The sequence below is a fragment of the Rhinoderma darwinii genome, chromosome 7 (genome assembly GCF_050947455.1).
Source record: "Rhinoderma darwinii isolate aRhiDar2 chromosome 7, aRhiDar2.hap1, whole genome shotgun sequence".
Taxonomy (NCBI): Eukaryota; Metazoa; Chordata; class Amphibia; order Anura; family Rhinodermatidae; genus Rhinoderma; species Rhinoderma darwinii.
The window spans coordinates 27,088,578-27,104,150 of record NC_134693.1 but is presented as its reverse complement, the minus strand read 5'-3'; the positions used below and the strand labels follow the sequence as shown (position 1 = coordinate 27,104,150).

At 43.4% G+C, this 15,573-nt stretch overlaps 1 protein-coding gene across 1 annotated transcript; it reads right to left on the bottom strand.

Moving 5' to 3' along the window:
• Positions 1 to 988: 988 nt before the first annotated feature.
• CDCP2 (CUB domain containing protein 2) lies at positions 989 to 15,573 on the bottom strand. Its single transcript, XM_075832147.1, has 6 exons — positions 15,448 to 15,573; positions 14,697 to 15,044; positions 13,322 to 13,660; positions 12,091 to 12,444; positions 2,816 to 2,994; positions 989 to 1,893 (listed from the first exon to the last, which is right to left on the bottom strand). Exons 1-6 carry the CDS (start codon positions 15,521 to 15,523, stop codon positions 1,579 to 1,581), a joined length of 1,611 nt encoding a protein of 536 aa, XP_075688262.1. The 5' UTR covers positions 15,524 to 15,573; the 3' UTR covers positions 989 to 1,578.

The window sequence follows — 15,573 nt, the reverse complement described above, 5'->3', positions numbered from 1 at the left end:
AATATTATCAGACCTGACGGAACATTCAACAGTGGAATTTGCAGATTTTGCTGTGGATTTTGCAAATCCGCAATGAAAAATCCTTGGCAAATCTGCGACAATTGATCAGCATGGCCTAAAATCTGCAGGTAAAACCCCATTTACTACCATTGTACAATACTTTGTTGCTCCACGTCTGAACGTGCCCATAAAGGCAGGTGGTGTCTTAGTCAAGCTGAAACCCATGACCGCCAAGGCAAAAGTGCTAACTACTGAGCCGCGCCTGTACGGTGGTAATCGGTCCAATCCATCACATATTGAATGGAAAGTTGTGTAATTATTTTTCTATTTGAAAGGGACACTATTGCAATATCTTTAGCTCTACAGGAATGCTTCATGGGTCGTACTGTTGCCTCAGCAACCAGATCGTCTCATAGGACGCTGCTTCTCTCGCTGCCGTCTGCACATTTTGGGATAGTGTCACTTTAATTTAACCTCATCATACTTGACAAAAATAATTTTCCCACCATTAATAGTGATGTCAAATTGCTAGGATATGCCATCTCTTTCTGATCAATGGGCAGGGACCCCCAAAGATCCTCGGAATAAAGGACCAGCAGGGGTAGTTAAAGGGGTTTACCAGTATTGCCAATTATCACCTATCCATAGGATAGGTCATAATGTTCTTATTGCTGGTTGCCCCACCGATTGTGAGGACAGGGTTCCCGAACCTCCAGTTCCTCCTCATTGCTCGTCCTCACTGAAGAGGACTTTGAATAGAGCGGCAGTAGAGCATTCGTGCCGCCACTCCATTCAAAGTCTATGGTAATTGCGGAGAAAGCCCAGTACAGCTCCTCCTCACTGCAGGGGATCCAGTAAGGAGAAATGGGGTTCGGCACCACCGTTCTCATGATCAATGGGGGCCCCAGCAATCAGACAATTGTTACCTATCCTTTGGATAGGTGATATTTGGTGATTCTGGTATAACCCCGTTAAAGAGTTTGCAGATCAGCTCTCCATTCTGGCTTATAGAGGGGGTTCCCATGCAGGGGACCCACTTCTATGATGTCCATATGCCTTAATAGGACATAGGGACACGGGTTGTCTTGTTAAGACAACACCTTTTAGGCATATCCTAGCGATATTACAAAATGGGAGTACCCCTTATAAGTCCATGATTTGATAATACTGCATATATAACGTCTGTGACAGCCATGTATATACGTCTAGCATTCCTATACACAATAATGTGTTCTAATATTTGTTTATCCCTTTAAAATACTTGGGTTACTCTTGTTATCACGGCTATATTTCTGCCGTTTGGCAAGCAGGCTTATAAGTTGGCTGTATGTGACATATTAATACTTGTATGTGGACCTTTTATTCTAGGTGTTTTGATTTTCATCAGATAATGGATATAAAACAGGCACATAAAGATATTGCTTGTCACGTGGTGGTGCTTATATAACCGGTACAATAATGGCGTTCTTGACCATCCTTGTATAGTGTAGACCATTCTGCCTCTCAGTCTTTAACCTTCCTGCTTTAGTTGTAGTACTTGTCCTTTTGATCATTTAGGGTGCGGCCCGAGGTTCGGTGTCACAGTAACACCAGTCCCACCACTGCGATAAGCATGAGGACTCCAGCCAATATACAGATACTGATAAACACCACGTCGCTGCTGTCTTGACCGCGGTCACTGCTCTCTGAAGCTTCTGCCTCTGGGAGTTGAGAATGTCCTATGTCCTCTGCTCTTCCATTGAGTTGCGCTGGGTTTGAACCAGATAAGATGTGCACAGAGGCCTCTTTCCTCTTGGGTTCACACTGCACTTCATACTCATGGATGTCCTCCTGACCACTCAGAGAAAAGTCCACATAAAGGACGCTCACAATCACTGAGGTGTTGTTCCTTTTCTGCAAATGAAACAGGGACGGTGATGTTCATAGTCCTTGACCCTGCTAGATGGGAGCATGTCGGAGGGAGACTGGTGCTTTGCAAAAAGAGCCAGTCTTATCCATGGGCTGTGTCTGGTATCATAGCATTCAATGGAAAAAGGGATGAGATGCAATACCATACCCAGCCCATGGACAGGAGTGGCGCTGTTCTTGGACGAAAGCAAAAATATTTTTCTCATCTCATATTACCACATTAAATTGGGCTTAGAAGGAGCCGTACCTATGTAGAGGATCTCTACTATGCTACATGCTCAGACACAATTACCAAAGTATTGCTCTCATATACTATAAGGCTGGATTCACACAAGCACATTACGTCCGTAATGGACTGAACGTATTTCGGGCGCAAGTCCCGGACTGAACACACTGCAGGGAGTCATAGTTATGTACGACGCTAGGAGTCCCTGCCTCTCCGTGGAACTACTGTCCCGTACTGAAAACATGATTACAGTACGGGACAGTTGTCCGGCAGCGAGGCAGGGACTCCTAGCGTCGTACATAACTATGATGCTAGGAGCCCGGCTCCCTGCACTGTGTTCGGTCCGGGACTTGCGGCCGAAATACGTTCCTTCCATTATGGACGTAATGTGCTCGTGTGAATCCAGCCTTAGGGTATATATAATAGTCTGAAACTTTTATTAGTTATTTAATAACTAAATCCCCATACCCCCATATAGGTAGAAATACATAGATACAATATACTGCTATATGTCATATCCACTTCGGGAAGGAGGCCTCTCAGTAACTACAGGTCGGGAACATTTCTTTGGTCAGTTTGCAATGACTGTCTTGTATTCACACGCTAGTCATTGCAAATATCGGAATATACATTTGTATTTCTAAAAAGCACCTCTTCCTGTGCACTTTATTTGTTGGTTACCTGTGGTTCTGTCCCGCATGTATCAAAACGGGCATAAATCTTGTAGTTGCTGCCAGATAACTGGGCGGCACAGGCTGGTGTTCCCAGGTAGATGTGGCTTCTTTCCAGCTGAGGAACAGCCTGGATCGGGATCTGGATGTGGAAGTCTGTGCGGGTGCAGCTGATGTTAATTGGAACCACTAAAAAAATAAGTAAAGCGAAAGGTTGGGGGTTTTTGTTTCTAAAAAAAAAAAAGGACAGTAAGGCTACATTCAGACGAGCGTGTCCGTTTTGCGTTCGTAAAAAACGCAGCGATTTTCCTACATTTCATGTCCGTGTGCATTGCGTATTGGCATCAGTGTGCTTTGCGTGTGGCATGCGTTTTTCACCTCTGTGCAAGCGCTTTTTTTTTTTTTTTTTTTTAAATTTATTTTTCTGCTTTTCTATGTAACTGATGCGTAAAACACGGACAGCACACGGATGTCGCCCGAGTGCTGTCCGTGATTTTCACGCACACAAAGACTTCAATGGGGGACTAGGTGCATAAAAACGCACCAATATAAGACATGCAGTGAGTAACACGCAATGGACACACGCGCTCTGAAAACTCACGCATGTCTGAATAGCCCCGTAGAAATGAATGGCTCCGTGTGCTGTGAGTTATTTCAATGCACAGCACACGGATGAATATTACGCTCATCTGAATGAGCGCTAAATCTGTTAATTACATTCCAACTTCCAATTACCAGATTGTTTTTTTAGGTGTATTTACCAGTATTCTCCGTGATGAAAAACTGTGTTTCACCTGAAAAATCACATGGCCAAAAATCGTAGCCATTCGTGGTAAACAGATGTGATACATGGTCCTATAGGCAAGACTTCTACATGAGCCTCACTTTTGATTCTTATCGTTTCTCTCTAGAGCAGGAGAGGTTCAAGTTACGTAGATCATGAGAATAACTAGCGGGAAAGGACTAGGAGGCATTCCAGCTGGTATGGGGTCCAACAACTAAAGGCGCTATCTCCACCCACAAGTAAGGTGCAGTTATTGATGACTATGGATGATGTAAGGGGGGCATGGAAACGGAATGGGGCTCCATTTCGAGTTGTATTATTGATCCCAGTAGTCACTTGTTACATCCCTGCTGTGTACATTATCCCTCTTCTACAGCATCACTTTTCATTTTATTTCTGTGCTGTGACATCACTGGATCATCCCTGTACTTGTGGCATTGTTAATTATACCTGCAGGGTGACATCATTATAAAGTATGTTTATATCTTGTGCTGTGATGTCACTATTTGTATAATTGATGTGGTGCAACTTCACGAAGTACATTATCCTTGCACTACAGGGTGGGCCATTTATATGGATACACCTAAATAAAATGGGAATGGTTGGTGATATTAACTTCCTGTTTGTGGCACATTAGTATATGGGAGGGGGGAAACTTTTCAAGCTGGGTGTTGACCATGGCGGCCATTTTGAAGTCGGCCATTTTGTATCCAACTTTAGTTTTTTCAATGGGAAGAGGGTCATGTGACACATCAAACTTATCGAGAATTTCACAAGAAAAACAATGGTGTGCTTGGTTTTAACGTTACTTTATTCTTTCATGAGTTATTTACAAGTTTCTGATAAAGATAGTGGGGCCATTCTTCATCAATGGAAACCTCAAGGCCATGGGATATCTGAAATTGCTACATGATGATGTGTTTCCCTCTTTATGCACTGAAGCTGGCACGTTCCCTGAGTTTTTCCAGCAAGATGGTGCACCACCACATTATGGGTGTGAGGTCCGAGCATTCCTAGATGAACAGTTTCCTGGAAAGTGGATTGGTCGTCGGGGGCCAGTTGAATGGCCCCCTAGGTCTCCCGATCTGACCCCCTTAGACTTTTATCTTTGGGGTCATCTGAAGGCAATTGTCTATGCTGTGAAGATACGCGATGTGCAGCAACTGAAACTACGGATACTGGAAGCCTGTGCTAGCATTTCTTCTGCGGTGTTGCTATCAGTGTGTGAAGAGTGGGAGAAGAGGGTTGCATTGACAATCCAACACAATGGGCAGCACTTTGAACACATTTTATAAGTGGTCAGAAACTTGTAAATAACTCATGAAAGAATAAAGTAACGTTAAAACCAAGCACACCATTGTTTTTCTTGTGACATTCTCGATAAGTTTGATGTGTCACATGACCCTCTTCCCATTGAAAAAACTAAAGTTGGATACAAAATGGCCGACTTCAAAATGGCCGCCATGGTCAACACCCAGATGGAAAAGTTTCCCCCCTCCCATATACTAATGTGCCACAAACAGGAAGTTAATATCACCAACCATTCCCATTTTATTTAGGTGTAACTATATAAATGGCCACCCTGTACTACTTCACTGTGTACTGTATACCTGTACTGTGACATCACTGTGTACATATCCCGCTACTGTGACATCACTGTGCACATATCCCATTACTGTGACATCACTGCGAGGATTTTCCCTGTACTGTGAGCACTTTATGCATTATCCCTGTGGAGACCAAAAGAATAAAAAGCTTTTCATGTTCTGATCTCACTGCCGGAGGTGGTCATATTGGAGAGGGGTCCCATTCCAGGTTTTGCTGTAAAGTCACTTAGTTACTTGGCGGAATTTAAGTTTTTTTTTCCATCTCCCCCAAAAAAATGCAATTTTTTTTATTTACATTATGTGTCCCAAAATGGTGCCATTAAAAAATACATCTCGTCCCACAAAAAATCAAGCCCTCATACGTCTACGTCAATGGAAGAAGAAAAATTCTATGACTCCCGTGAACGCAGTAATAATTGTTTACATTTTTTTTGCATAACAAAAGTTTAGATCTACATAAAAAGTTGAACATATATTTATATATCTTTACATATATTTATTTTGTATTTGGTACGTTTCTGAATTCAAATATAGAGAAGCTACCAAAATTCAGCTGGTTGGCCTTGAAAAAGACTGCATTTCTCTGTCAGATATGTGACCAAACAGCCCTAACTGCTTAAAAAGGACCTGTGAACTCTCCTGACATGTCTTTTTTTAGTAAATTCTTGCGTTCCCCATAAAGTAACAATTCCGGGACACTGCAATTCTGCTGTTCCTCTGTTATTTCTCCTGAAAATGTATGAATAAATTGACAACTGGGTATTACCATTCCTCTTGTCATTAGGATGTGTCCTTACATATTGACACCGTCCAATCCATCAAACTTTTTAGTCACCCTATTGACAAGTGGAATCGTAACACCCAGTTTTCATTTTTTCATAAATTTCCAGGAGGAGTAACAGAGGAACAGCACAACACAGATGTTCCAAATTTGTTATTTCATGGGGAATGTAAGTATTTACCATAACAACATGTCAGGTGAGGTGAGCTCTTATGCATGACTCTCTGGTAATAAGAAATCATCAGTATTCAGAATTTTACTTTCCACGTGAATGGAGAAGAAAACACCATGTAGCTCAAAAGTTGTATTAAACAGTTATAGCAAAGTATTTACAGAATTATTTAAAGAGGTTTTGTCACCACAGACATTTATAGCATATCCACAGGTGAGGCGGTCGCTTGCTGCCGCATCCAGGCACAGTATAAGTGAACAATAGGATGGGAATCCGGAAACAGTCGAGATTGATGTGCTGCGCTGTTTCCATATCTCCCATAGAAGTGAACAGCAAGCTCAGCTTTTTCCGGAATCCCGTCCTGTTGTGCACTTATGCTGCGCCTGAATGCAGCGGCCGACTCCCCAGGTGGGACGGGGGTCAGTCAACCCCTGTTCGGTAGATAGGTGCGGGCACATGTATCAGACATTTATGACATATCCTGTGGATATGCCATAACCATACCTCCCAACTTTTGAATTCGGAAAAGAGGGTCATTTTAAGCCACGCCCCTAACCATGCCCAATATTCGGCATAAACACATCAAATCACGGCCAGATCCTTCTGCAAATAACAAGCGCACATTCTCACTGCGGATCTCTAGTCTGGATATCACAGATATTATGGATCCGGTTATGTCGTCTTTATGTTACTTTTCCTATCTTGGGTATAACATTTGCTCATCACGGCGGCAGCAGCTGCAGGACAAACCAAAAGTCAAGAACAATGAAAGTCAAGAGGGAGACCCTGTGGTGGATGACTATTCAATTGACAGGTAGATAAAGCTCCCCTGCAGATAGCTCCAGATACAGCTCCCCTGCAGATAGCTCCAGATACAGCTCCCCTGCAGATAGCTCCAGACACAGCCCCCCTGTAGATAGCTCCAGACACAGCCCTCCTCTACATAGCGCCAGATACAGCCCCCTGTAGATAGCTCCACACACAGCCCACCTGTAGATAGCACCACACACAGCCCCCCTGTACATAGCGCCTGATACAGCCCCCCTGTAGATAGCTCCAGACACAGCCCCCCTGTACATAGCGCCAGATACAGCCCCCCTGTACATAGCGCCTGATACAGCCCCCCTGTAGATAGCTCCAGACACAGCCCCCCTGTACATAGCGCCAGATACAGCCCCCCTGTAGATAGCTCCAGACACAGCCCCCCTGTAGGTAGCGCAACACACAGCCCCTTATACTTTGTGCGGAAAGTATACTGCTGCCACTCTCCGCTCTGCTTTGACGTCACTCACCGTCAGAAGAAGGCAGGAGTCTTGCGGCGGTGTTCTCACTGGTGTCGATGCCAGCCTGGGGGTGGACCAGTCCAGTCACCTGACAGGTCAGGTGACTGGACTGGTCCACTCCCGGGCCGGCATCGATCTGATCGCTGCAGCAGTCAGCAGCGATCAGCTGTTTTGATGCAGCGCCCAACGAGGACATTTTGAAGACCGGGCGGGACAGCGGTGAGAAACCGGGACTGTCCTGCCGGAATTGGGACGGTTGGGAGGTATGCATAAGTGTTTGTGGTGACAAAACCCCTTTAACATTTTATGCTACGTGAAATGCTGTGAAAGTTGTTCAAAAGAGAGGTTTCCATTTACTTTCAAAATTTCACAAAGCGTGGGACAATTTGAGGGTTCCCTTACAAGTCAATAAGCTTGTAAGTAAGGTTTAGTCTGAAAAATGTCCGCCTGCAATAGATGTATTAGTACGATACACTTCATTATACAGCGTGAGAGGGTTAATGTAGAATCCCAGCATCACTTCTGCAAGTAACAACAATGCGGCTGAGTCTGTAATTCTCCTGGTGAATCAATAAGAGATGAGAAGCGCTTCACATTAGAAAACCATTAAAAGCTTTTCCTATATACAAAATAGTGCATTACAGCAAGAGACAGAGGAACGGAGTCCTCAGGTCGAGGGAGACAGATTGTAAATCACTGTAAATTGCATTTCCTTTGCTGTTATGCTTCCTTATTTAGGAGCTATCATCTCTCGGAATAATTTAATTTCACAATGTCTCAGGTTTTGTGTCTGAACTTAACGCGGGAGCCACATTCCTCTGCTATATCTTGTGGGCGAGTGGGGCCACCATTAGACAACTTTTGTCAACTCTATGTAGATCCCTCCAATTATCAGTGATTGTTACCAAAATGATAGGATGCGTTCAACCCAAATCGATCCTTTGACCCGTTAAGAAAATGTATTGCATATGTTATAAAATGTTTATTGAATATTGATCTATTTGATGGGTTGAGAATAATAGAAAACTGTGAGGGACATTGAATTGACTGTGGATTTTCCATAGACGATCAGGGATGTAGGAGATAGTTTGCATCCTTAGGCCTTATGCAGACGAACGTTGTATACGTCCGTGTGCTGTCCGTTAAAAAAACGGACAGCACACGGACCTATGCAATTCAAGGGGGCTATTCAGATGGGCGTGATTTTTCACGCAGCGTGTTTCTGTTGCGTGAACCTCTCTGCATGTCCTATTCTGGTCCGTTTTTGCAGACCATGTCGCCCATTGAAGTCTATGGGTGCGTGAAAATCATGGACAGCAGACGGACGTCATCCTTGTGCTGTCCTTGTTTCATGCACCAGTTTCTAAAGAAATGCTGAGAAAAAAAAAATGTGCAGCACCAACACGGATATTAAAAACTGATGGCACACGGAACTGAAATGCATTAAATACAGTCCATTTTTTGCGGACGCAAAACGGAAATGCTCGTCTGAATCAGGCCTTAAAGGCAGGGCTCTGGACTAAAAAAATCACTTAGGTGCCTTTGATCCTATGATATTTTTTGGTCACCAAATTAAAAAGTATTGCCTGGAAAATACACGCAATGATGGTGGACTGACCGACCGACCGGAGCGTTTACACTAGACTGGTTTGACCGGCGGCAGCGTTTAAACTAAACCTTGGACTGACCGACAAGAGCGTTTACACTAGACTGTGGACTGACCAACCGTAGCGTTTACACTAGACTGTGAACTGATCGACCACAGGGTTTAAACTAGAATGTGAACTGACCAGCGGCATCGTGTACACTAGACTCTGGACTGACCGACCACAGCGTTTACACTAGACTGTAGACTGACCAACCGCAGCGTTTACACTAGACTGTGGACTGACCGACCGCAGCGTTTACACTAGAATGTGGACTGACCGACCGCAGCATTTACACTAGACTGTGTACTGACCGACCGCAGCGTTTACACTAGACTGGACTGACCGGTGACAGCGTTTAAACTAAACCTTGGACTGACCGACAAGAGCGTTTTCACTAGACTGTGGACTGATCGGTGGCACCATTCAGACTAGACTGTGGACTGGCTGACCTCAGCGCTTACACTAGACTGTGGACTAACCGCAGCATTTACACTAGACTGTATACCGACCACGGCGTTTACACTAGACTTTGGACTGACTGCAGCATTTATACTAGACTGTGGACTGACCGGTGGCAGCATGTACACTAGACTGTGGACTGACCGACCTCAGCGTTTACACTAGACTGTGGACTGACTGACCTCAGCGCTTACACTAGACTGTGGACTGACCGCAGCATTTACACTAGACTGTGGACTGACCAACCGTAGCGTTTACACTAGACTGTGGACTGACCGACCTCAGCGCTTACACTAGACTGTGGACTGACCGCAGCATTTACACTAGACTGTGGACCGACCACAGCATTTACACTAGACTGTGGACCGACCACAGCATTTACACTAGACTGTGGACTGACCGACCTCAGCATTTACACTAGACTGTGGACTGCCTGACCGCAGCGTTTACACTAGACTGTGGACTGACCGACAAGAGCATTTACACTAGACTGTGGACTGATCGGTGACACCATTTACACTAGACTGTGGACTGACTGACCTCAGCGCTTACACTAGACTGTGGACTGCCTGACCGCAGCGTTTACACTAGACTGTGGACTGACCGACAAGAGCATTTACACTAGACTGTGGACTGATCGGTGACACCATTTACACTAGACTGTGGACTGACTGACCTCAGCGCTTACACTAGACTGTGGACTGACCGCAGCATTTACACTAGACTGTGGACTGACCAACCGCAGCGTTTACACTAGACTCTGGACCGACCACAGCGTTTACACTAGACTCTGGACTGACTGACCGCAGCATTTATACTGGACTGTGAACCGACTGACCTCAGAATTTACACTGGACTCTGGAGTGACCGACCACAGCGTTTGCACTAGACTGTGAAAATACATTTTCAAATACCATATTACGGAATTCAGCAAAAATTGTGTGTAGTCTCATGTTGGAGGATTTGGTTTCAACTCTGTAATACTTCTTTTTCTCCTGGGGTGGCGCTGAAGGGGAATTGAATACTTGCTACTGGATTCCTCCACAGATTACAGGGGACCCTTCAAACAAAAAGGGATTCTCATTTCTCCAAAGTGGACAAGACCTTTAAGATGAATAATTTAATTTATAAAATGTTTGTGTGCTGATCAAAAACGTTATTAACTTTATTCTGCTTTTACCCTTTTCTGCTGCCAGCACAGTGCAAATCTAGTACAGTCAGTAGTACAGACACTTACTAGTGATGCATTGCCTAACAGCTACAGTCTTTTAAATAGGGTTGCCAGGAAGATTGTCCATAGCAACCAGTCTGTCTCAGATTACTCACACTTTTAGCTCAAGGCTAATTTGGCAAAGAGCTGTGAGTAGTCAGGGGCTCGGAGGTTTGGCAGCACACAGAACCCACTTTTATCTACCCCTTTTGCCATATTCAGATATATGCAAAATAAATGTAGGTCTATATATAAAAATAAAATAATATAAGATGTAAACTTCCCAGAGAGCCTGTTTCTTTTGATAAAAGCAGACTACTCCACCTTCCAGGTTCATTTGTTTGTCTACTACGGTAACTATTTAACGCCTGTAGGTCAGCAAGATGGAGGTGCAGTGATAGCGCTGCTCACTGTACAGAGAGGGGATAAACAAATACTGCGCATTACATTGTAGAAAAGCTAAAAGTTGTTTTTGCATTTTATTAAAGGAATTTAGAGATTAGCAAAACGTGTCTGCTTTATTACAGAAACAGCGCCACTATTCTTAATAGGCTGCGTCTGGTATTGCAGTTTAGTCCCATTTACTTAAATGGAACTGGCTGCAAAACCACACAAAGCCAACGGACAAGAGTGGCACTGTTTTGAAAATAAAGCAGCCACATATTTTGAAACTCATGCAACCCCTTTGTGGGGACACAAAAAATATAGGGAGGTATATTGAAAGGCTATGTACACCTTTGAAAACGTTTTTTTTTTCAATAAAAATGTGTTTCTGGTGCAACTTTCTAATTAGTTTTTATTAAAAATTATTTACACTTTTTGGTTGTCATTGTTTGTTTATATTAAAACCAACAAAAAAAATTGAATTGGAAAAAAATAAATAAAATATTTTTTACTTTTTGAGATACAGCTGCTTTGTATCCTGTATACAGAGCAGCTGTATCTTGCGCTGAGACCTGAATCCGTCAGGTCCGCAGAACTGATGGATTCAGTGAAAGTCGGTCCCATCCTGACCTGTTATTGATCACATCTAAGTTATGAACTTAGATGTGATCGGTAACAGCTTGATCCTGCGTGTCAGAGACATGCAGGACCTGCTGACACTGAACCCATCAGTCTCGCTGACCTGACGGCTACAGGTTTCAGCGCTAGATACGGCTGCTCTGTATACAGGATACAAAGCAGCTGTATCTCAAAAAGTAAAAAATTTTTGAATAAAAAGTAATTAGAAAGTTGCACCAATCACACTGATATACATTAAAAAAAAAACAACAACCACAAAACGTTTTCAAAGGTGTACATAGCCTTTAAAAAAGCAAACACACAAATATATTACTTACTTCCAATATAAGACACAGAGAAGCCCTTGTTGGCGATGTCTCTGTCTGTTACAAGCACCAGTAGCAAATTGTTCTTGGTGGATATCACGGGTGCCGGTATGTCTGTCCCACACCATCTGCCCAGAAGTTTGTCACTTGTGCTTTGCCCATCATACACAGCCATGTAATCATAATCACACTCATCTGTCAGACTGTTCATCTCCTCCAGCTCAAGGTCTCGGAAAAACAGCTTAATGCGAAATCCTAGGGGTAACTGTATGTTCCACTGACACATAATATTATTGGGGTACATATCCGGGTATCGAGGGCTGGTGATATTGCCTTTCACCGCTGTGAACACATCCTGGCACTCACCTAAACAACAGATAAAAGAAGAGAGATGAGTGCTGCTGATGCCAATGGTGCCCCCACACCTAGAGCATTTGCCCCACCAGCCCTCCCCTAGCTACTCCACTGCCCACTGGGTTTTGGATAGGACTTCATTAGCATTGCACTAAATTTGTAATGACTAGGCATGGGTTATTGGATTGTGCAAAACAGAGCTATACAAAGGCAAAATAATGGGGGCCTTTGGGGACCAGTCACAACTGCCCTCTATCCTACTGCTCTGCCTCGGTGTTGCAGTAGTTTTGTCTGTTTAACAATTCTGTCATTATACCTGTGCACCAGGGAGGAATATGTCTCGCCCAGATAGGCAGGACTCGTTGGTGCTCCACCTTTCCGATACAGAGCTTCAAATCATTTACTTCACATAGCCATGGCATAAAATTATGTAAGACTTCTGGCTACCTTCAGCTGCCACTAGGGGGAGCTTATGGAATAGAGATTTATACAGCTACCCCCTTGAACTCAATAATAAATCTATCTGCAGTAAGCTCTTAAGCTCCCCCTAGTGGTAGCTGCTGGCAGATAACATTTTATAATTTAAAGGGTAAATAAACGTTCAACAAACTTCTGACATGTCATAGTGACATGTCAGAAGTTTTGATTGGTGGGGGTCTGAGAACCCCACCAATCGCTAAAACGGAGCGGCAGAAGTGCTCGTGTGAGCGCTCAGCCGCTTCATTTCTGTTATAAAAAAAAAGAGCTTTAGTTAAATTATTAACATAACAGAATTTTGGACCTAAAAGTGAAATACTGTTCATAGCTGGAAGACATCTTTAGTTTTAAGCCAATGTGTAAATCAGTTACAACACCATGTCATGGGGTAGCGTGCTCCACCTGCCCATACCTGATGAGAAGAATGCTTTGAAACCTCGTCCTCCAATGTTAAAGTCAGATTTAAAGACCAGCAGCAGCTCATTGGAAGATGATGTGGTGTCAGGAGGCTTGGTGGTGCCACAATAATGGCGGACCTGTTCTTCTTCTTGACTTGAACCATTAAATACTGCCACATAATCAAAGTTACATTCCTGGCTCTCCAGCTGAAAGTCTGTGAAAACTAGACGGATTTTGGAGTGAGGTGCCGCACTGATCAGCCAGTGGCACTCTGCATTGTTGGGGTAGTTATCGGGGTAATCTGGACTGGTAATTACCCCAGAGAGGCTGGTGAGGACTCCGCCACAGATATCTGTAAGACAATTGAGTACAGTATAAAATAGAAATCAATAATTGACATACCGCTACTGATGCTGTCCATCATAGATATTGGGATCTGGCCATCAACTTTAAGATCTCGGATTACCCCTTTTAGCAAAATTGTGCCATAAAAAGTGAAGTACATTCTGTGCGCCTAATTTATTATGTGGTTTAGACATTTTTTGTATCGTCCTCTTCAGTTTAGAAAAAGGGGCTTGGCTAAGAGTCTAGTCAACTACGCTATTGTTTCTGCGATAAAAATGGAAACTTTACGGAACGGAAAGAAACAGAAACCAACTGCAACAGAAGCATTACCATTGTAATCAATGGTAATGCAAACGAAAGCTATGGTTTCCGTTTGGCTTTCCGTTAAACGGTTCCTTTGATGGAAAGGTTGAACGGAACCGCTGAACGGAAGCCCAACGCTGATGTGAACAGGCCCTAAGGGTCTATTTACACGGTGTGGTTTATTGCCACGATTAACGCATATAAGTACTAATTGCAGCAATGAATCACAAATTGACCTCACCTTGTAAATACACCCAATGACCAAGCACCACTGCAATAATACGCACGATTATCACATGGTGCGATCAAGGTAGATCTCTGTCCAATATTCCAGGTTAACAGCGATAAAATAAGCCTATGACGAGGACGCATGAAATCTCATGTGTGCATACAGTTTTATGCCCCGGCAATCTAGGACCACAAAAAATCCGATATAGACAGTTATTGCACGATGCGTTAATCGACACAAAAAAAGCAAACTACATAACAAAACAGGAGTCAATTTAGTTGCTATGTTATAGTGCAAAGCCTGTACCCAACAGACACAATAAAAATATCTGGGACATATCTGAGCATCCAAATAACAAATAATAATAAGTGATTTGCAAAATAGCTTGGAAAATGTTACAAAATTGTACATTGATCCCAAAAATATATTTTTTTCACATTTTTTGGCTGGTTACAAATTATAGTGGATCCCGAAATGTTTGGGGCAGGGTAAACCTACCCAGGAAACTTACCCTTCCTATATGTAGCAGAAAATCCACTGCTGCCCACATGTTTGTCTGAATGAAAGATGACTGATAGTACATGCCAGGATGATGTAAGATTTGGTGGCAACTGGGAACCACAAAAAGTTCCCAAAAGATTCCCCTCATCCCTCGTCGCCCCATTGTAGATCTTGACATAGTCATATTCACAAGTGTCATGATATTCTAGATTAAAATCCTGAAAGGTGAGCTGAACTGTGGATCCTTCTGACACAACTATGAGCCAACTGCACTCAGTGTACGGGGGATATACCCTCGGGAAGTTAGGGCTGGACAGGTGCCCTACTGGTGCTGAGAGTACACCCCCGCACTTTACACCTGTGAATAGAAGACAGTCGTTAAACATTCAAAAAGTTTCACCAAAAATAGCCAAAAAGAAACATAAATACATAGATACAAAGACCATAGAAATAACTCCGAGCTCTCTGTTATATATGATTCCATCCAACACAATCTCCCCCCACGCTGCCCCCTACCCCTAGTCATATTCACAAGGTGTTTGGGGAGCGGAGGTCCAGGGTGCTGTTTGGCAGGACAAAATTTTACCTCACAAATTTTACCTAAGAGCAAAAATCAGGCCTAAAAGTCTATACAAATATAATTCCAAGAACAGTTGAAATTTTTGATGTTTTATTTACAGGTTAAAAGTAACTTGAGAGGTCTTGCTCCAGTTGAAGCATAGTAGACACCAAGTAACGTAGTACAGGAAATCTCGACTTACCTTTCCGTGCGTGAACTCCGGGAGCTTCCCATAACACACTTATCATGAAGATAAACTTGCAATGAATATTCTGCATATTGCAACGCTAGGAATGTAATATATCCACTGCTCTCCGACTCCACTACA